We start from the raw sequence: 24063 nt of genomic DNA on the forward strand, positions 1-24063 counted from the left end.
TACTGATTTTGGTTCTAGGTCGCAGGAGAAAAGGCCTGTTTCAGAGGAGTATGAGGAGGTTCAAGTTGAAGGCTCCGACAGCGGCCGTGCCAGCCCTGCAGCGCCACGAGGTTTCGCGGCGCCGTCTTCTCGTGGGCCTGGCGCTGACTTTTCTGCTTCATCCCCGCAGGTATAAGTTCGTTTGTGCTCCGCTGCTCGGACTTCCATATTAGTGTTTTGACTTAGATCATTACTTTGTGTTTGCAGGAAGCCGATCACATTTACCGCCCGAGATGGAATATTACTGAGGACAGCTCATTTCAGTCCATGGGTGTGTGTGAGGACTTCTGGGCTCATTCTGTGCCTCCAGCTGAAAGGAGGTTTCAGGAGGACCGCGCTCGCGATGACTTGCTCAACGATCATCTGTTTTCTGGGTCGGCTTTCTTTGCTGCCTCCCAAGAGCTTCGCTATGATTACGTAAAGGTAAGTGATGCTCTTGCGGAAGCCAAGCAAGAGGCTAAAGTGTCTGCTTGGAATCTTTCTGATACTCGAGAGAGAGCTGAGAAACTCCAAGCAGAGCTCAGCGAGAACAGAGCAAGTGCCAACACCGCCTTCGTGAAGCGCGGGCATGAGCTACAAGCTGCGCGGGAGAAGCTACAGGCGGCCGAGGCGGGCGCGGCCAAGTACGGGCGTAGAGTGCGCGACTTGGAGCTGGACGCGGAGGCGCGTGACCAAGCTCTTGTCCAGTCGCGGAGGCGCGTGACCAAGCTCTTGTCCAGTCTATAACTGACAAATCATCATTGGAGAGTGAGGTTGCGCGCCTGAAGAAGGAGCTGGCGGCCGCGCGGGCCGAGAAAGATGAAGCCTTGGCGACGGCAGCGTCTAGCCAGGAAGCACTAGATGTTGCGCGAGCGGAAAAGGAAGAAACCTTGGCGGCAGCAGCGTCCGACAAAGAGGAGCTGAAACAGACTAAGGAAACTGTTGAGTTGTTAAACTCTCAGATTCCTGCTCTTGAGACGTCTGTTGCTTCCCTCGCGCAGGATCGCCAATGGCTAATCTCACAGGGTATGACTCGTTGCGCTTACGCGATGAAATACTCAGACGAGTTTCAGGCCCTTGTGATGGATTGCAACGCTGCCGCGCGCTTGGTGGGTCGAGCTGAAGGGTTTAAGGATGGCTGTGAATATAGCATGTTGAAGAAGAACCTATCCGACTACCCTTATCAGCTCGACGTTGCCTGCGCGGACATGGCCGAGATGGGGGAGAAGTATTTGAATACTCCCATTCCCATCCTTGCGCAGGTATTTTAACTTTAATGAGATTATGTTGACTTATTTTCCAAGTCTTTTTGTACTCATATTTTTCCTTATGATTTGCAGATATCTGCGCTTGCTGACCAGCCCGATCTCGGCGCGCTAAAGAAATTACTTGACGAGTGCGAAGGGGCTGGTGGCGGCGATGATGGCGCGGGGAATGCTGCCCCTGCTAGCGGCTCTGGCGCGGCCAAAGGACCCGCTCCTGACACTATTGTGACAGAAGGCGACTCCATTCAGGACGAACATCTTGACTATGGTCAGTTTGGAGATGACGAGGAGTGGGCTGCGCTAGATGCTGAGGGCGGTGATGAGGACGATGAAGAGGTTGACGTCGACGTGGAGACTTGAGAAGCCCTTCATGTTTTTTGTTTTTTATTTGTAGTTTTGTATCTCATCATCTTGTAAACTTGTAAATTTCAATGCTTTGGAATGAAATTTTGTTTTTCCCTTATTCGCATCTTGCGCATTCCCCATTCATCTCTTTATATTGCATGTTTGCTTGTTGAATATAAGATATGCTTGCACGTTGAAATAAGAACAAGGTTGTAAGGAAATTATTATACTTAATCCTTGTCATATTGTAAGTGATTTTGCAATATCCTGACTATGTTGACACGTGCTTTGGCGCTTCATTATTCCTCTTTTGCGCGACGTTATCGCGCATTTATTATAGGGAATTATGAGTTTTTTAGCCTTTACGTGTCAGTATGTGTTACTCTGATATCCATTACAATTTCATGCGCGACCTCGACCTGAGACCTTAACAACTATGTTTTGGCATTTGCTTTGCCTTAGTTGTGCTTAGGTATTTTTATGGTCAGGCTGCGCAGCATGTAGGATGGATGTTGTGAGTGATTTGAGCTAAGGCTCACATTATTGGGCTAAGGCCCTGAGCTAAGGCTCATATTATTGGGCTAAGGCCCTGACGTTTTAGAGTTAAGACTCGTTAACGCGTTTGAGCTTGAAGCTCGCGCATGTATGTTTTACTTCGTTTTATTTTTTGTTTTGATGTCAATACAATGTTGTCATATTGCTCAAAATTAATAAAGGGAAGTGTGAAACATGTATGCAAAAGGTAATAGAATCCACATTAAGAGAAGATAGCGCGTATCATTATTCATAATGGCTTAAAGAGCCTTGATTACAAATTTGACAATTTTTACATGAAACATTTTCTAAGCTGTGCCGCGTTCCATGCGCGCGGGATCTTCTTTCCATTCAAATCTTTTAAAGCGTATGCGCCTTTTCCCAATTCTTCCGAGACTTGATAAGGTCCCTCCCAATTGGGGGACATCTTTCCCGGGGGTATCGCGCGGCTAGCTTCATTGTTTCGAAGGACAAAATCATTCTTCTTGAAGTGGCATTCTTTCACGCGCTGATTGTAATATTTTTCCAGTTTTTTCTTGTACTTGGCTTCACTGATGATAGCCGCCTCTCTGCGCCCTTCAAGTAAGTTGAGATCCAACCTCCTTTCGCGCTCGTTATCAATCTTGTTCATCATGAGCACTCTATGGGATGGGCATCCAATTTCTGCTGGAATCATAGCCTCCGTTCCATAGGTTAGGCTGAACGGGGATTCGCCATTGCTAGTTTTGCTTAATGTCCTGTGTGCCCACAGGACATTAGGTAGCTCTTCAACCCAAGAATGGGATTCTCCCTCCAACCTTTTCTTCAGCCCATTTAACAAGCTTTGGTTCGCGCGCTCCACTTGGCCATTCCCCTGAGGGTGGTATACTGAAGTGAAGATTTGGTTGATGCGCAATTCCTTAAGCCAGCTGGATATCTTCCTGTCAATGAATTGTTTGCCATTGTCGCTCACAATTTCCATGGGCAAGCCAAAACGGCATATGATGTGGCTCCAAATAAACTGCTTCATCGCTTCGGCTGTGATTTTTGCTAGTGGCTTGGCTTCAACCCATTTTGTGAAATAGTCTACCGCCACTACCAAAAATTTTACTCGCCCTTGCGCTTGCGGTAGGGGTCCCACAATATCGATGGCCCATTTGTGGAAAGGCCATGCGGAGGTCACCGGAATCAAGTTGTTCTTTGGCCGCATGGTGTTTGGCGCATAGCTCTGACACGCTTTGCATTTTTGGATCTCTTTTAAAGCGTCCAAGTACATGCCTGGCCAATAATAACCTGCGCTCATTGCCTTGGTAACCACCATGCGCGGGCCAGCATGTATTCCACAGATTCCTTCGTGTATCTCTCTGATCACATAGCTTGCTTCCTCAGCATCTAGGCATTTCATGAGCGGTCCGAGATAAGAGCGTCGATATAGTGTACCATCAAGCAGCTCATAGTTCTGCGACTTGTGCCTTATCTTCCTCGCCTGTGCGCGATCGTCCGGTACTTTTCCCTCCTTCAAGAATTCCATTATTGGAGTTATCCATGATGAAGGGGTTGTATGAGTTACAAGGACAGACTTCGCTCCCACCGACGGGTTGCTCATTACTTCTACCCTGACATCTTTGCCAAAGTGATCGAAGCTGGTTGATGCCATCTTGCTCAGCGCGTCGGCAGATTTGTTTTCACTGCGCGGAATATGAATGATTCTGAAGCAGTAAAATTGCTCGATGAGCTTTTTCGCCTGCTCTAGATACAGAGGCATGGTGTTCTCCTTGGCATCATAAAGGCCATTAACCTGTGCTGCTACCAAGTATGAATCAACATGGGCCTCTAGCTTTTTAACTCCGAATTTGTGCGCGATGCGCAGGCCAGCCAGTAGGGCTTCATACTCAGCTTCATTGTTGGTGCTCTTGAAGTCCAACCTGATGGCGTAAGTATATTCCTGATTCTCTGGATCCACCAGCTTGAGGCCTGCACCGGATCCTTCGTTGTTTGAAGCTCCGTCAGTGAATAATCTCCAAACATTTTCTTCATCATTGGCTCGCGAAGGGTCTACCTCGCGCTGAGCCTCTTCAATTTTTCCTTCGGGGATTTCTGCAATGAAATCAGCCAAGACCTGTCCCTTTATTGCTGGACGGGGATTATAGGCGATCGTGTGCTCTCCTAATTCCAGCGCCCATTTTGTTAGCCTTCCCGAGAGCGCGGGGCGCCGCAAGACTTGCTGGATGTTGTAACCAGTTAGAACTTCAATAGGATGACCATTGAAATATCTATGAAGCTTGCGCGACGCATGTGTTAGTGATAAAACTAACTTTTCCATGATGGAGTAGCGCGTCTCAGGATCTGTCAGCACCCGACTCACATAGTATATTGGCGTTTGGATTCCCTTGCGATCCACCAACAATACTGCGCAGATCGCGCGTTCTCCTGCTGATAGGTACAATGTCAAAATTTCACCAGGAAGTGGAGCTGTGAGCGCGGGCAGATTTATCAAACATTCTTTTATCTCACTGAAAGCTTGCTCGGCCTCAGGAGTCCATTTGAATTGGCTTTTCTTTAAGCAATTTCTCAATGTGTTGACAAATGGGGTAGATTGCTTGCATGGTTCGCTAGGAACCTGTTGATTGATACCAATCTACCATTCAGCTTCTGGACTTCTTTCATGGTGGATGGCGAGGGCATGTCAAGGATGGCCTCCACCTTCTCAGGGTTCACCTTGAAACCATCCTTGGTGACCATTACACCTAGAAATTTTCCCTCTTGTACGCCGAAAGTGCATTTGCTCGGATTGAGCTTCATGTTAACTTCCTTTAGGCGCCCAAGGGTTTCTTCGATATCTTTGAGCATTTGTTTTTCCTCCCTGCTTTTGATCACCAAATCATCCACATAGACTTCTAGGTTTCTTCCAATTTGCTCGCTGAAAACGGCATCCATAAGTCTTTGGTAGGTGGCTCCCGCATTCTTCAAACCAAAGGGCATTTTTGTGTAACAAAAAACACCCTTGTCGGTTCTGAAGGCTGTCTTGTCCTCATCTTGTGGTGCCATTTGAATCTGGTGATAGCCCTTGTAGGCATCTAAGAAACATTTGAGCTTGAATGGCGCCACGGAGTCCACCTTTGCGTCGATGTTTGGGAGGGGGTAACAATCTTTTGGGCATGCTTTGTTGAGATCCTTGAAGTCAATGCACATCCTCCACGACCCGTTACTTTTCTTTACCATCACAGGATTGGCTACCCATGTCTGGTATCGTATCGGGCGGATGATGTTTGCGCGCAGTAGATCCTCAACTTGCTCATTCATGGCCTTCGCCTTCTCATCCCCCATGACTCTCTTTTTTTGAGCAATTGGCTCTACAGACTTGAACGTGTTGAGAGAATGTTGCGCCAGGTCTCGCGGAACCCCAGTCATATCAGAGTGTTGCCACGCGAAGACCGACATATATGCTGTGAGCAATCTTTTCATTCTCAACCTCGTGTCATCTGATATCGTAGCGCCAATTGTGACTGTCTGCTCCGGGAATTTTGGGTTGAGAATCCATTCCTCTGGCGCGTTGTCTGCCATTGGAAGTTTCATTCTCCCTTCCCGCGGAGTTCTTGTCACTGCACACAAATGATCTCGGTATACAAAAGTTACACCTGCTGGTGTTGGGAACCCCAACGCGCCGTGCGCTGGCGACGGTATGGCGTTGAATTGGGCAATCGTTCCCCTACCCAAGATCATATTGTGGCATGAAGTGGTGGGCAAGACCAAGAAGTTGACAACTTCGGCTCTCTTGTGTTTCTCATCCCCTATAGTTAGTTCAAATTGTATTTGACCTAGGGGATGAATGATTTCATTTGAAACACCAGAGATTGGTGCATTCACAATTTCAAGCCTTGCTTGGTCTGCTGGATCCAACTTCCTGAAACATTGCTCATACATGATGTCTGATTCGCTGCCAGTGTCCACCAGGACTTTTGACACTTCATAATGAGCAATGTGTGTAGTGATGACAAGAGGACTGCTGATGGAAGGGCCTCCCCTGATTCTTGGGAAGATTACTTGTTGCTCGCGCCAATCTCCTTGGATTTGCGCGTTTCTCTTTCTTGATCCTTGCCCTTGCCTTCCTCCCTCGGCTACACAGATTCTTTTGAACTTTTTACTAGCAGAGGCTCCTTCTGGTTGTTCATTTTCTGGTCTTGAGTTTTTCACCAGGTGAGCCAGCTTGCCTGATTTCACATCTTTTTCAATTGCATCCTTCAAGTGGTGGCATGCATCAGTGTTGTGTCCTGTGGACTTGTGAAACTCACAATACTTGCCACTGTTTGATGGTCCCTGGCGGTGTAGTGGCTTGGGGCTTTTGAACTGGACATTCTCAGTGCTTAACACTTGTGAAGGAGTTTTAGTGAGGGGAGTCCATATTCTTGGCAGAGGTCTGTTAGGATCTCTGCCGCCTTCCCTCTTGTCACCCTCCCCGCGATTACGAACGTCTTTTTGGGGCTGGGGTGAGCTTGGTTGCGCCTGCTTTTCTGGGGAAGAAAAACTGGTTGGTTGCAACCTGGACCATACAGAGTTCTGTTTGCCCCTTCTTTCGTTGTTGCGCGGTGCCTCTGCTTGATGCCCTCTTTCTCTCGCTCTATCTTGGGCAATTTGTTTTTCATTTCTCGCGAAGACTCGCGATGCTTCCATTAGCTTGGCCCAAGTGGTGGGCATGCCATCTCTGCTCACGAGAGCCCGGCGGAGTTGATCACTGCGCGCGCCTTGTATAAAGGCCACGCGCAATAGTTGCTCAGTGATACCTCCGATTGCCAGAGACTCCTGATTGAAACGAGTTATGTAGTCTTCAATCGTTTCATCATTCCTGCGCACGCAGTGCATGATGTCATCAGGGTCGCGCGTGTGTCTGCGCTGCTGTACGAAGTGAGCTTGGAACTTTTCCAATAGTTCCTCGAACCCATCGATTTGCCCAGTCGGCAAGCTTTCGAACCAGACACGCGCCGCGCCCGTGAGGCAGCGAGCAAACATGTGACACCATGTTGGCATCGTCCAGCTTTCTAGGTTTCCAGTGTTGTAAAAACCTTGTAAGAAATCGTCTGGATCTGTTGTGCCGTCATATTTGCCCAAACCACTTGGCATCTTGGTTTTGTGCTGAATGGGGGCCTTCGCGATGCGCTCAGTGAGTTTTGAATGTTTCACTAAGATGGCTGGCCTGTACGGTGTGGTTACGTCCACTTGCCCTCTCACTGGTGGGCTGTACGGTGGCGCCAATGAAGAAACGTAGATCGACTCACTGGTAGACGATGAACTTTCCTCGGGTGTGATTATGCTATTTCACCGATGGTTCTCTGGAATCTGGATTCTTCCACCTACAAAATGAACAGCACCGTAAACTTACCCCTCAGAAAGGGACAGAGGGGTCCTCTTTGGGGTAACCCTCCGGTGTGAGAATAAGAGTTTGTAGGAGAAGATAATAATCTGAGAGTAAGGAAATTGGAGAGTATTGCTTAATATAGCTGAATACTGTGTAATAGGGTGTGTCTCTCCTTGTGAAGTTGATGTGGTATTTATAGTGCTAGGGTTTCCAATGATTGGGCTCAGACCCAATTAGGGCCTTCTTGGCCTCCTCCTATTGCTTCGCGCCACGTGTCCTTGGGACACCTGGTGCTTTTTCATTGATTATTGCACATAGGTTTTGCTGAGTTGTCCACCTTTCATTGGCAGCTGTCAACATCAGCATATTCTTATTCCTTAAAAAGATACCTTCTGGAAGGTTGTCTGACGTGCACAATCAAGGTTGCCCTAATCCTGATTTGGATAAGGACGAGGTTGATTATGTGCATGTGTGATATGCGCCTATCCTGAGGATGCGCGAGGTCTTCTCTTTATTCTCACGCGCAGATGTTTCATGCGCAGATGTGATATGCACAAGCATGTGATATGCGCCACGCGCGGATACGTCACGCGCAGATGTGATATGCGTGAGCATATATGGTGCGTGAGCATGTGGTACGCGTGAGCATATGTGATGCGTGAGCATATGTGATGCCTGAGCATATGTGATGCATGAGCATATGTGATGCCTGAGCATGTGATGCATGAGCATATGTGATATGCGTGAGCATATGTGATATGCGCCATGCGCATAGGTTTTGGCTTGTGCCTTCATAATATCTTGATTTCAAGCCTCTTGTCTATATCTTGTGGGTTGACCCGCCTCGCTCGGTGTTGAGGCGGGTACATACCTCTTCAATTACATCATTAATTAAGTCTTAATGCATATGTGTATATGTAGGTTCATCATGCAAATACATAGAGCCAGATCGCTTTCACAAAACTATTATTGATTATAGTAATAAGTAGTGTTTTACATATGGCAGTGTCAGTTGATATATAACAAAAAAATTTAATATAAACCAACATCAAATGTCCATGCATGCATCATGCAATACCAAAACGCTCTATAAAGCCACCCCATCGCTTTCCCAAATATATATATATTACGTACGTCCAAATATGTCTTCTTTTACTTCTAAACTCCTTCCTCTATTTTCTGATCATCGGTGCTCTCCTTTCATCCATTTTCGCCAGGGAGCTAACCAAGGTTCCCACTGCAAGCCTGCAAGGAGGTGGAAACAAGTGCCTTCTCTAGCAGCTTACATGTTGGTGGTGGCTTTCGAGATCAAGGGTATGGTGGCGGAATTGGACCAGGTACCGGATTGGGTAGTGCAGTGCGGGTATGGGTGAAGGGATTGTCAGCCACCTTGGGTTTGGTAGCGGTGGAGGAGATATATGTTGGGAAAAACGACCACCTAGCCACGAACAGTAAACAAAAATGCGGAATTAAACTTCGTTTGGCTAAACTTTTTCCCGACCCGAATGAACCAAGGAGGATGCAAACAAATAGGGTATACTAAAAGTAAATAGGACACAATAATTTTAGCGTGGAAAACCTCTCAATGCGAGAGTAAAACTACGAGACTACTAGAGCCGCTTCAAATATACTTTCACTAATAATAGCAATATAAATTCTTCTCTAGGTAAAACTAGAGGCATAAACAAATCATCATATACTTGGTACAAACTAACATCAAGTATATGAAATAAAACAAAGAGTAAGAGATAACACCAACGAGAAAATACCCGATCTCTAAAACGTCTCTTATCTTCAAGAAAAAACACCAAAAGAATTGGAGCACACAACCTTGTCTCTTCTCTGTTTGAATTCGGCAGCAACAAAGGACTAAAAATAAACCCCAAACTCTTTTCGTGTGTATTCGTTGACGGCTGAATATGTTATATGTGAACACCCATAATAATACCATAAATAATCTTTTATATGTATTGGTTTCTTGTCCTTCACGAGAACAAGCCCATCCCAAAAAAAATAAAATAAAATAAAATAAAATCATGTGGTCACGGCCCATCAACAAAACAGCACCATTTATTTTCTTTTTTTTCCTTCAATTATTAAAATATAATAATAATACTAATAAGAATAATAATATATAGTAATAAAAGCCATGTAGGATTAAATTGTTGGGTTTTCTCATGGGCAAAAAATACCCCAACAAATCTCCTCTTTTTTTGTCTATGAGAAAGAACTCATCACCCTGGCGAGCGAGCAACAAATCTTCAGTTTCTCCCTTACCAAAGCTTTGGTCAACATATCGGAACAATTATCATCGGTGTGAACTTTATCAAGTTCAAACAACTTGTCTTCAATAGCATCTCTAATCCAATGATACCTCACATCAATATGTTTTGTTCTCTTATAACACATAGCATTCTTAGCAAGGTGAATAGCACTTTGATTATCACAAAGAGCCACGTAGCGTTGTTGCATAAAGCCAAGCTCTTGCATAAATCTTTTCAACCACAATAATTCTTTGCATGCTTATGTTGCTGCCATATTCTCTGCTTCGGTAGTAGACAAAGCAACACATTTTTTCAGTCTTGACTGCCATGACACGGCTCCCCCCTGCAAATAACATCAAATATCCAGAGTGAATTTTATGTTGTCCTTATTTCTTGCCATATCAGAATCCGTGTAACCAACAATCATCGGCTCCCCATTTCCAAATGTTGTACCCAATTTGGAATTACCTCGTAAATATCTAAGTATCCACTTAACTGCTTCCCAATGCTTCTTACCCGGATTTGACAAGAATCGGCTAACAACACCCACTACATGGGCAATATCAGGTCGTGTACATACCATTGCATACATCAAGCTTCCAACCGCTGATGCATATGGAACACCATCCATCTCTTTAATCTCTTTCTCAGAAGTAGGGCAATCTTTTTCTGTAAACTTAAAGTTGGGAGTAAGAGGTGTACTAACCACATTAACTTTAGACATCTTGAATCTGCTAAGCACCTTTTCAATGTATTGCTCTTGTGACATGTGCAACTTCTTTGAAGCTCAATCTCTAGTAATCCGAATGCCAAGAATATTCTTAGCTGGCCCCAAGTCTTTCATAGAAAATGACTTGCTTAACTCTTTCTTCAGCTGGACAATTCTTTATGCATTCTTGCCAACAATCAACATATCATCAACATAAAGCAATAAAATGATGAAATCATCATCACCAAACCTCTTAAAGAAAACACAGTGATCAGGCGCATTCTTTCGCTAGCCTTACTTTCCCATAACTGACTCAAATTTCTTGTACCACTGTCTCGGTGCTTGCGTCAAGCCATAAAGAATTTTATGAAGTTTACAAATATAATCTTCTTTACCTTTAACCTAAAAACCTTCAGGTTGCTCCATATAGATCTCCTTATCCAAGTCACCATGAAGGAATGATGTCTTGACATCTATTTGCTCAACCTCAAGATCAACACTAGCTGCTAAACCAAGGATCACTCCGATGGAACTCATCTTCACAACCGGAGAAAAAATCTCATCAAAATTAATACCCTCTCTTTGACTGAACCCTTTGGCCACCAATCTTTCCTTGTACCTAGGCCGTGAGGTATGTTCTTCTGTCCTCACTTTGTAGACCCACTTGTTCTTCAAAGCTCTTTTGCCCTTAGGCAACTTCACTAACTCAAAGGTATTGTTCTCATACAAGGAATTCATCTCATCTTGCATGGCTTCAAACCACTCTCTTTTATGCTTATGTTCCACGGCCTCTTTATAATACTCGGACTCTCCCCCATCAGTGAGTAAGACGTACTCACCAGTAGAATAACGAGTAGAAGGTTGACGGTCTCTCGTAGACCGCCTGAGTGGAACAAATGTAGGCATATCTACTGGTAATTCGGGATGAATATTCTCATCCAACTCTACCTAATCTTGATTATCAACATTATCGATACGATGTTGTTCGTCATTTTGAATACCATCTTCATGATGTGCCTCAGATTGCTAAGTAGGAGTAGGATCCAAATCAATGAGATCATCAGTGTGCTGAGGAACTACCTGTGACTTCTCAATATTTTTCAAACTCTCATCTTCCACAAACACAACATCATGACTTCTAACAAGCTTCTTTGAAACCGGATCATACAGCCTGTATCCAAACTCATCTTGCCCATAACCAAGGAATATACATTGTCTGGACTTCACATAAAGCTTTGATCTTTCATCTTTGGGAATATGCACAAATGCTTTGCATCCAAAGACCCGCAAATGACGATACGACACATCTTTGCTACTCCAAACCCTGTCTGGAACATCATTATGCAAAGGAATACAAGGAGTAAGATTAATAACATGTACCGCTGTATTTAAAGCTTCTCCCCAAAAGGAATTAGGCAATCCTGCATGTGAGAGCAAACACTTAAACCTTTCAACCAAAGTTTTGTTCATCCGTTCAACTAAATCATTCAACTGTGGTGTCGTAGGAGGTGGCCTTTGGTGTGGAATACCTTTCTCTCTACAATAAGCATTGAAATATATTCACCTCCGTTGTCTGTACGAATACACTTGAGCTTCTTCCCAGTCTGTCTCTCAACTAGGGCATGAAACTGCTTAAACACATCAAAAACTTGATCTTTAGACTATAAAGTATAAACCCATACCTTCCTCGAATGATCATCTATAAATGTGACAAAATATAAGCAGCCCCCAAGTGTTCTAGTCTTCATAGGACCACATACGTCTGAATGCACCAAGTCAAGTATACTTTCTTTTCTATGAGGCGGATGAATATGAAAAGAAACTCTCTTTTGCTTACCATTCATACAATGATCACACTTCTTCAAATAAACATCTTTCACACCGGACAAGGCATCTTTCTTCAATAAAATAGACATCCCTTTTTCACTCATGTGAGCAAGTCTCTTATGCCACATATCGGTCACATCAGAATTCGTCAACGAATTAACCGAGTCTCTGGAAATCTTTGGATGTGTCATGTATAACTTTGAAGTTCTTTCACCTCTTGCCACGATCAACGAACCACGAGTGAGTTTCCAAATTCCACCACCAAAGGTACTGTGGAAACCATCATCATCTAATGTGCCTGCGGAGATTAAATTAAGTCTAATATCCGAAACATGTTTCACATTGAGTAAAACCAAATCCATCCCAGTATCAAACTTCAAACAAACATCCCCAACACCAACGATCTTTGATAGCCCATTATTACCCATCTTGACATTCCCAAAACCACCAGGAGTATAAGACGAATAAAATTCCCTTTGCGATGTCACATGACAAGTAGCACCACTGTCAACAACCCAACTCGAATCATCATGTGCAATGTTCACCCTATCATAATCACAACAAATATGAAACTCTTCGGTGGCAGTGTTAGTTTCAGAAGTACCTTCATCACCGTCGTCTTTCTTATGGTTGTTCTTTTTATTGTTGTAATTAGCCTTCTTGTTCTCCTTTTTCAATTGTCTGCAATATTTTATTGTGTGTCATTTTCTACCACAATGATTACACTCATAATCTTCAAACTTCCCTCTATACTTACTGCGGTGCTTTGCTTTATTACTCGGACCTCTACTATGGCTTCTCCCCCTACTTTTGGTAACTAAGGCATCTGAATATGAAGAGGAACCTTGTGACTTTCTTCTCATCTCTTCATTTATAATACTACCTTTAGCCAATTCCATAGTAATAATACCGTTAGCTGCGGAGTTGGACAACGATGTCCTAAAAGTCTCCCAAGAATCCGGTAAAGTACCAATAAACCATAAACCTTGTATCTCGTCATCAAACTTAATACCCATGCCTGCAAGCTGATTAATAACACCCTGAAAAACATTCAGATGATCAGTAACAGGAGTTCCATCATGGTATTTCAAGTTTATCAACTGTTTAATCAATAACAACTTATTGTTCCCGGTCTTCCGAGCATACAACTCTTTAAGCTTGGTCCATAGAGTACGAGCATGACTCTTCCCGCTAATATGGTTCAAAACATTATCATCAACCCATTGCCGAATATACCCACAAACCTTCCGATGCAAAATATTCCATTCTTCAACAGTTTAATCTTCAGGTTTATCGGTACTAAAAACAGTCAAATAATAATCCTTCACATAAAGAATGTCTTCCATCTTGCCTTTCCAAACATGATAACTAGAACCATTCAAACTCACCATCCTACCTGTATTAGCTTCCATCGTTCAAACAAGTCTTAACTCAAGAACAAGAGCCGAAGCTCTGATACCACTCTGTTGGGAAAAATGACCACCTAGCCACGAACGGTAAACAAAAATGTGGAATTAAACTTCGTTTAGCTAAACTTTTTCCCGACCCGAATGAACCAATGAGGATGCAAACAAATAGGGTATACTAAAAGTAAATAGGACACAATAATTTTAGCATGGAAAACCTCTCAAGGCGAGAGTAAAAACCACGGGACTATTAGAGCCGCTTCAAATCCACTATCACCAATAATAGCAATACAAAGTCTTCTCTAGGTAAAACTAGAGGCATACACAAATCATCATATACTTGGTACAAATTAACATCAAGTATATGGAATAAAAAAAGAGTAAGAGGTAACACCAACGAGAAAATACTCGATCTCTAAAACGTCACTTATCTTCAAGAAAAACACCAAAAGAATTGGAGCACACAACCTTGTCTCTTCTCTTTTTGAATTCGGAAGAAACAAAGGAATAAAAATAAACCCCCAAACTCTTTTCGTGTGTATTCGTTGACGGCTGAATATGTTATATGTGAACACCTATAATAATACTACAAATAATCTTTTATATGTATTGGTTTCTTGTCCTTCACAAGAACAAGTCCATCCAAAAAAAAAACACACATAATCATGTGGTCACGGCCCATCAACAAAACAGCACCATTTATTTTCTTTTTTTTTTCTTTAATTATTAAAATATAATAATAATAATAATAATAATAATAATAATAAGAATAGATAGTAGTAAAACCATTAGGATTAAATTGTTGGGTTTTCTCATGGGAAAAAAATACCCCAACAATATATATGGTTGGGCCGGTGGAGGAGAGTTGCCTTATGCTTAATTCTGGTAACCTTTGCCTGCAATGTTGTAATGGGATGTTATCTAGCTAATGTAACGTTTGTGATGAATAAGAATATTTGCATGCATTCAGCTTTGTAAGTTTACTACTTAAAAAAATAATTGGTGGCTGGTGGTCGGGTATTTGTAGACGTGCACAAAAAAACCAGTTCTGGAACCGAACCGGTGAAACCGGCCAGGAACCGGTTCCAGTTCCTACCCGATGGAGCAAATACCCGGTTTGGGTATTATTGTACCCGAATATCATACCCGGTTCCCCTATTTGTATTTCCCAGTCGGTTCCTACCCGGTTCCTAAGTGTACCCGGTCCGGTTCCTACCCGAAATACCCGGTTCCGACAGATTTTTCTTAAAAATGTCAAACACTGGTCAAACTAGCCGTTGGGACCGGTTCCAACAGTAATATAGCCGTTGGAACCGGTTTTAGAGAAACAAAAGAGCCGTTGTAACCGGTTCCAACGGTAATATAGCCGTTGGAACCGGTTTTTGAGAAACAAAAGAACCGTTGTAACCGGTTCCAACGGTAATATAGCCGTTTGAACCGGTTCTTGTAACCCAAAACCTATATATAAGTTGTTTTCCATTACTTGTTTCACCACCAAACTCAAAAAAAAACAAAAAAAACTTCTCCTTTAGCAAACCCGACCATCCAACTAAATATTATTATGGCACCCATCAAAAAAACTAACAAGAAGGCTAAGAAGAATGTTTTTATTGAACCCGTTTGTGCTATGGAGGACCCAAATGTTCTTGTGGTCGTCACCCATACCTGAAACCAAGACGTATGGAAGAATTGGGATTTGGTTGTCAATGCCGAAGGTGATCAAAAGGCTCATTGCAAACTATGTGGAAAACAATTAAAACACGATTCCAACTCGACTTTGAGAAAGCACATCGAGAATTCATATTGCCCGGCCTTGAAAGGGATTGGCGCGACCGATCAAGTTGACTTGGGTAAAGATGGTACGCTATTTCGTTACAACACGACTCCTGTTCAAGATAGAATGGCAAAGTTCGTTATTCAACGAGGTTTGCCGTTTAACCACTTTGATGACCCGGATTTGACGTCGTTGATTCGAGAAACTCTACAACCGCGATACACACATGTAAGTCGTACTACCTTAAGACGTCATTGTATCAAGTTGTGAGAGTGTTCTAAAAAAGAGTTAATCGAGTTTTTTCATTCTTTACTAGCGATGGTTAGTTTAACTACCGATGTTTGGTCGGCACCACACGGGTTGCCCGAATCATACATATGTGTCACCGCTCATTAGGTTGATCCGGTGACATGGCAATTGATGAAACGAACCATAGCTTTTGAAAACTTCCCGTACCCACATACCGCCGAAAAATTGTTTGACTTGCTTGATGAAGTTATAACGACTTACAATTTGAGAAATAAAATATTTTCGATTTCGTTTGACAACGCATCAAACAATACTAAGGCGGCCGAACAATTTATCATTAAATATTAACCACCTTGTTTCGGGGATTTTTTTCATGTTCGATGTGTTGGACATATCATCAACTTGGTTGTTCAAAAAGGTCTCGAAAATGAAAACATTTGTGACGATTTAAAATTTTTTAGACTTATGTTACAAGATGTCTTCAAAAGTGGTAAAAGAAGACATATTGAATATAAGAATTATTGCAAGTTGGTTGAAAGAAAGTATTTGGGGCCGAATTGGGATGTTCCAACCCGTTGGAACTCTGCTTGTCATATGCTCAAGTGTGCTTTCGCCCAACGGCAAACTCTACAAAGTTTTCATAACAATCTTGTTGACGTACGAGTGGCCGATATGCTTCCGGAAAGTGTTTGGGTCAATGTCGGTTATTTTTTGGGGTAACTTGACGTGTTCAAAAACTCAACAACAAAGTTATCGGGAGTCTATTACCCTACTAGTTGTTGGGTTTCGCAAGATTTATACTACATTTCTTGTACTTTTAAAGAGTTTGAGGAGAAGAACACACTATTCAAGAATATTGTTGGGGGTATGAAGGAAAAGTTTCTAAAATATTTTGAAAACATACCGCCGGTCTTCACTTGTGCCGCCGCTTTAAACCCATATTGGAATGTTAATGGGGTTGAGAGAACGATCGAAGAAATATTAGACAACATGGGTATGCACGAGATCGACCCGAAGTTGTCGACGGAAGCGTGTGAAAAGTTTAACAAAAACCTTCAAGACCTTTATGACCATTATTTTCAACTATATGGTCCAAGCACGAGATCTTCTTTTATTAAAAAAACAACGATTAGTAGGCCGAGCAAGGACCTACTTATAAACTTGATGAATGAGATTCGTGAATCGGCATCTAAGAGGCAAAGAGGAAACACACCAACTAGCGAACTTGGTCGATATAGTGGAGCAAACTATGTTGAGGGTGCAACGGTCGACGATGTTCGCAATATTGATTTGTTGGCTTGGTGGAAAGGAAAACAAAACGAATTTCCTATTCTATCCGCCATGGCTCGTGATTTGCTTGTCGTACAAGCCTCAACGGTTGCTTCCGAATCGGTTTTTTCTCTTAATGGGAGGGTATTATCAATGCGAAGAACAAAATTAACTCCCGAGTCTTTAGAGGTTTGCATTTGCCTAAAGGACCATTTGATGCGGTGGATCGGGTACAACACAAGGCGAACTTTGAAGACGAAATACCAATAGAGCGTCCTATTCATGATGAGGAGGCGGAGGACGGCCTTTCTTCCGATAACGAAGACGAGGGTGAAGACGAGAATGAAGACGAGGGTGAAGACGAAGAAGAGTAGTAATTTGTGTTTGGTATTTGTTTTAGTAAAATTATTTGTAACAAGTTCAGCTAATATTTAGTTATGATTTGTTTAATAATAACTACTTTTGTTAGTCATGATTAATTTTTTTTGTTACTTTTTTAATAACGACGAACGTTTTATTTATTCAAACAATAACTACTACAAACATTATTAAAACATAAACGATACTAAACATAACAACTTAAACTAAAAAAAAGTCCGTCGTTTTAATCCGGCGTTCTACAATGATTAAGCGTTGTCACCGGCGGTAGATGCTTGGGTTGTAGAGCTGGACGACTCTCCCACTTCCGCTTTTTTAGCATCCAAACTTCTTTTCTCTCGACAATACTTATTCGTATGTATTCGTAATGTCGAGTTGGACCCTGCTTTAAGAAACTTCGAGCAATATTTGCAACGAGCTATCTCTTGTGAGTCGGTCATGAGACACAAATCGTAATGAACCCAAACATCGGGGCATCGTGTTGTTTCGCCATTTGTTGTCAGTTTAAGCTTAATTGTGTTTTGGAGTGTGTTTTTATAGTTTTGGAAGTGGTTTAACAAGTACACACCATACCTTGCTATTTATAGAAGGTAAATAACCTATTTTTAGTAAAAAAAAAACCGGTTCCAACGGTCAAAAACGGCTATATAGCCATTGGAACCGGTTTATAACGGCTATATTATTTGAAATTCAAAAAAAACCGGTGGAACCGGTTTTTGGTATTACGTAAGTTTAGAAATTTGTTGTGAGGAGCATAACTGATGTTAGACTGTCAAAAAACCGGTGTCACGTTCTGATTGGTGATGATGGTCATCCCTTCATAGAGCATAACTTCACATGATATTATAACTAATATTTATTTAAATACTAAAGAATGAAAAGGCTAAAAATTAATAAAACTATTGATTAATTAATGTGAGGAGCTTAGTTCTCTTAAACAAGTCTTGAAGAACCAAGCAATGTTTCTATCACCATGAAGAAAATAACCATGAGAACCTATATTACGTTAGGTATCAACACTGGTTGGGTGGTAAAGGCTCATATCTTTTGAAGTAGAAGACTAAAGTTTAAAACCTAACATGAGAGTTTATTATCTCTTTGGAGTAGAAATTAGATGTGTGTGGAGTCAAGCTAAACTCAAAACCAAAAACACTCCCAAGCCAAGCTCTAGTAATATAAAAGAGTCCAACGTAAGCTTAGGAAAGCTGATACTAGACATGAAATGTACACGAGTAAATAAGATCGTTCTACAATGTAGCAGAGAATTTGGTGCTTATTAGAACAGAAAACAGTTTCGATGTGGTTTTCACCAATTTCATATGGTTGGCGCTCAACACTCACCATTTCTGATTTACCAGTTGGGGACTGGTCCGATTTTCAAAACATTGTACAAAAGTTCAACGAAGCACCATCCAAGCCCACCTTGGCTTGGAACAAACAAATGATTATTTTCATCACGTTTTTTCCACAACAAAGTACATTTTGTATCAATACAGGTTCTCAAAATTGTTTTGCCAATAAACAAAATGGTTTGAGCTCACTACCATAACTTACAAAAATCAAAAACATGATCACAGTCACAAGTTCTCTTATTTCTTATTGCTGCATGGGAGGCTACATCCTTACTTCAATGTCTTTCTTCAACAGATGGTCTTTTACTGATTGGATCGGCACCTGCAACAAAAGTTAACAATTAGTTTACTATTCCATATGTAGTTTAAAAACCGATGCAGCTCGTCATATTTGTTTCTAAAACACGCGTTTTACTATTAGCGTCGAGACTTACAGTGCCTGCCTCCAATGTATCCACCAAAACGTTTAACACTAAAATTATATATTATCGTACTCAGTAATTATAAGAAATATACCTCTTTCCTATGGAATATTCCAGCAGCAACAGCTGCAGAAGCATTTGTTTCTGAGAAAACTTCAGAAAAATGCTCGGGTTTTCCGGCACCGCTACTTGCAATTACAGGAATGCTCACAGCATCAGAAATCAGTTTTATCAGATCAATATCAAATCCATTTCCTTGACCTAAAAAATTCAAGGAAAGCAAAAAAAAAAAAAGATGTAAATAACAAGTCCGTTTCTTTAATTCATCACAAACTAAAAGATTTAATTTTTACCGTCACAGTCGATACAATTGAGCAATATTTCTCCAGCTCCCAATTCTTCAACAGCTTTTGCAAGCTCATAAGCTCCTATCGGACGACCCTCTCTTCCACCATTAACCTATTTATATTTTTGTTTTCAAAATATGATTATTATTAATTAATAATTATGCTGCATCTAATGAAATGAAACTTACAGTGCACTGATACCAGGCGTACTCCTCACCATTTGGTCCTGAAAGCAACAATTAGTAAGTTGGACACATAAAGTTTATATCATATATCAATAAAGTCAAATAATATCACAAAGCTTAAAAAATAACATAAGCCGACTCACCCAAATTTCTTAGTTTAACAGATTTGAATCCAACCTCATAAGGACTGGTCAAATATTGTCTTCGAGGGTCAATGCTTACAACCACTGCCTGCAAAATCAATATCATATCAAATGCTTCGATGTAATAATGTAATATGTGATTGTAACAAGCATAACATTTAGTACAAATAAATGTAAAAAATGCAAATAAACAATTACCTGATTTCCATAGACTCTGGAAATTTGTTCTAAGCTGCTCTTTCCAGTTTTTACCTGTAAAAACTAAGGTTGTAATAAACCGAACAAATATTATGTATTATGGATATAGTGAATAAAAATTAGTTTCATACTCCTGTTTTTAAATACTCTTCTGCAGCATAAACAGCATCACTTCCAATAGAAATCTTATCTGCACCAGATCTGAAATATTCTGAAGCAACTTCCAAACTAGAATAATACCTACAAACATATAACTTTATTAATATTAATGCCTCACAAAAAACATATACATAAAATGTGATAGAATGATTAGTTACCTGCCATTTGCATCCGTGAAATCTCGAATGCCACCGCCAACTGTCAGTGGTACAAACACATTCTCTGATGTGCACCTCAAAATCTATCAAACAAACAACCACCAAAAGGTTTAAATAACCAGATTAAAAATACCGTTTCTGTAATCATCATTAATGTATTTTCTTTTTAAACATACCTGCAACATTGGCAAATCACCCAGAGGAAAATCACGAAACCCGGTGATATTTAAAAAGCTAACCTGAATATAACAGCTTTTATTAGAAGTTTAAAACTCAAATATAAATAAAACGAATATGTAATTAAAAAATAGTCGGTACCTCATCAGCACCATCTGAGTAATACTGACCAGCAAGTTCAACTGGCTTACCGAGGTTCCTCACCTATAAAAGATCAACATGCTAATATTATAACTTTAATACGTATATTGTTTTATTTATATAACACGTTCAATATACCTCATTCTCTTTTGTTTGTTCTCTCACATCATACTGATCACCTTTTGTAACAACAAGATCGCCATTATCATTTGTTCTCACGTCCAAACAAGCAATAACCTGCAAGTATATAGCATCGATATATTAATCCTTTAATCTAAGCATGCAATTAAATAAATTTGTTTAGATAATCATTTCAAATATGCAATACACAACAACTCACCCTCTTTGCAAGCTTTTTAGCCTTCCCTTCAAATGGCTTCTGTCTTCACATTACCGTGTTAGGTCTTTATATAAATTAAAGAGACATACGACTATATAAAACTTGAAATTTAAAAGCTTAAAGCCTACCTTAGTTACTGAAGAATTTGGCAGCAAGAACTTTCGTAATATTGAAAGACCAACATCTGAGAACATCTCAAAGGATTAATTATTATTAAAAAATGTCAAATTAATAATCTAAATTCTTTAATAAACAAAGTATTTTGTAAAAGTTAAAAGCACAATATAAATTATGAAACTTGCCTCCACTTTTCTCTGGGTGAAATTGAACCGCGTGTACATTTCCCCTTCTAATAGATGATATAAAGCCATTCCCATAGTTGCAAGTGGAAGAAATCCACTCTTCATTTTCTTCTGACTGTATAAAAATAAATACAGACAACGCTTTAATTGACCATCAGAAAATCGATATTTACACGTTTAACAAGACGAGCATAACATACAGGAACAGCTCGGTAAGAATGAACAAAATACACATGGCGATTTGCAACTTCATCCAAAATAATTGAATCTTTTTTAACTTGTAAAACATTCCAACCAATATGAGGCACTCTACAACCATTAGAAGAATCAAAACGTCCAACCACCCCGGGGATCAAACCAAGACCTTTCACTAAAACAATAACAAATGAAAATAAGTATTACAAAACTCGCTTTATAATTATTAATATACCATAAAATAGTAAACGCTCACCGGGCCCATTTTCTTCACTTGACTCAAAGAGTAGATGCAGACCGAGACAAATGCCTAAAAATGGACGGTCGTTTTCAATGTAAGCCCGAAGAGCTTCAGCCATCCTAAAACAAATGATAAAATGAACTTTGTTTTCTTTTCGGAAATCATTATATATATTTAATGTATACGCCATGTAAAATATTAAAGTTACCCGTTGTTGTTTAAAACATCCATCATTGCACCAAAAGCTCCAACTCCAGGAAATATAAGACGTTTTGCATTCAAAATATCCTCCGGTGTTTGAACCTGGAAAAATGGGATGAAAGAGTCTACTAAACAAATAATACCAGTGTTGTAAAAGTTGCAGTTAGGCGCTGATTAGTCGGTGATTAATCGCTAACCGGTACGCTGCCAATGCGATTCACCTAATCGAACCAACAAATCGGTAATCGGTCAAAGTCTCTCCAAGTCCGACCTTGGTTTTTAACCCGTTAACTGGAGTTCCCAACCCGATCCATAAACTAATATGTTAGTATTTGAAATTTTTTTCTCATTGATTTGTTATGTTTACCTCTAATTGTTTATGTTTGAATTATACTATGTGAACTTTGAAGTATATGAGCTTTTCAAATACACTAAGCAGTTAATGCGGAAAAATAATGGATATCGGTTGAGGGCCGATATTTGAGATTTCGGTTATCGCCGTGGGATATCGGTAATTTTAATATCATACAAAATTTATATATATATATATATATAGCAGTTTAACACAAACAATTCAGTATACTCTCCTACTATTAACAAATTACCCTTTTGCAACTAGCAAAACACTAACAATTGTAGCAAGTAACAACTACTTAAGACTCAAAACACGAACATTAAACGCTAAAGTTGAAAACTAAGACTTAAAACACTGATATCGGAAATCTGGTGAAATATCGGTCAAAAAATATTGGTACCGATATTTTGACAAATATTCCACATGAGGACCGATAACCAATTATATACATATATATATATATATAAACTCCAATCCGATTAATCCTTTCGCTAGTAGGTACCCCACAGCCCGACTAGCACCTACGGATGCTTATAACATTGAATAAAACACATCAAATGATGGAATTACAAAATTAGATTTTGTAAACTTACATCTTTGATATCAAGACCGAGATAACGGATTGCATTTCTAATACTCTGAACATTTCCAGCTCCATAATCAAGCAGAGTCACCGCTGCAGATTCAAGTATACAACAACTATTAACAAACAAATAAATTGGTGATAAAACAAACATATACGAATAGAAACAAATTACTAGAATCGTTGCCTCCAACAGCGGATGCACGGACAGATAGCTTATTAGAAGATCTGAAACTAATGCTGCTTCGGTGTAATCTCAGTGGCTGGTTACGTGAACGTAGTGGACCGGAAAGTGTGGTGAACTGCGATGAATTCAGCGTCGCAGACTCCATTTCGCCGCCGCCGCCGCAGTTGAGAACCTAAAATTGACTGACGCAGTGACACTGACACCGTGTATCGGTTTCAAGTACGGTGCGTCAAGTACTTTGTGAAAAGAAAACAAGTCTAGGGTTTAACGGAAGTATATTTGGGCTAAACAATCGAACATCTCTCCACGTGTGTTAAAAGTTTAAACTTACGGTTCGGTTCAACTTGGTTTTGGGTCAAAATTTTAAAACAGTTCAGTTTCGATCGTTACGGTTTTTTGCTTTTCGGTTTTCAGTTTTCATTTTGGGTTCGGTTTTGTTTTTTATTTTTGCTATTTAAGCTTGCAAATTTTGTGCCATACAATGAAAATGTATAGGTTCAGTTCGGTTTCTACTAAAACATAAAACCAAACCATTTATTTTTGTTTCCGTTTGATTTTTCCAGTTTGGTTTTTTCGGATTCTTTGGTTTCAGATCGTTTTTTCAGTTTAATGTATACCCCTATTAAAACACATCGTTATATTACGCTTATAAACATACAAAATGTTTGCAGTTCGTGAACTGTTCGATATAAAGTTTTTATTTTTGAACGACAAATTTCTTTTAACACCTAAATTTCACATTTACTTTACACTTGCAAAGATTTGAACCTTCAAAATAAAGTTTTTTTTAACCACAAACTTTTTAACACCTAAATTCCATATTTGTACTCGCAGAGATTTGAAATCGCATATCACATTTATGAGGGGACACTACTACCAATTGTTCATTTAATAAACAAACAAACAAACACGAATAATTTTTTTGTTCATTTAGTTACGCAAGCATACGTATACAAATGTCTCGTTGGTTCGTTTATGCTTGTGAAATTCCATTCATATTAATTCGT

General features: G+C 40.5%; 1 protein-coding gene across 1 annotated transcript; it reads right to left on the reverse strand.

Annotated features, from left to right (window-relative positions):
* Positions 1–18785: 18785 nt before the first annotated feature.
* LOC143592538 (imidazole glycerol phosphate synthase hisHF, chloroplastic-like) lies at positions 18786–23201 on the reverse strand. Its single transcript, XM_077072436.1, has 19 exons — positions 23045–23201; positions 22880–22962; positions 21939–22033; positions 21746–21849; positions 21495–21664; positions 21295–21409; positions 21121–21176; positions 20993–21031; positions 20791–20889; positions 20653–20715; positions 20511–20573; positions 20335–20417; positions 20149–20257; positions 20018–20071; positions 19820–19907; positions 19680–19717; positions 19498–19603; positions 19239–19405; positions 18786–19044 (listed from the first exon to the last, which is right to left on the reverse strand). The coding sequence occupies exons 1-19, from the start codon at positions 23199–23201 to the stop codon at positions 18985–18987; spliced, it is 1749 nt and encodes a 582-aa protein (XP_076928551.1). The 3' UTR covers positions 18786–18984.
* Positions 23202–24063: the final 862 nt, after the last annotated feature.

Source organism: Bidens hawaiensis, unplaced genomic scaffold (assembly GCF_021521415.1).
Source record: "Bidens hawaiensis isolate Kalapana, Puna unplaced genomic scaffold, B.hawaiensis_p1.1 tig00041032_1, whole genome shotgun sequence".
Taxonomy (NCBI): domain Eukaryota; kingdom Viridiplantae; phylum Streptophyta; class Magnoliopsida; order Asterales; family Asteraceae; genus Bidens; species Bidens hawaiensis.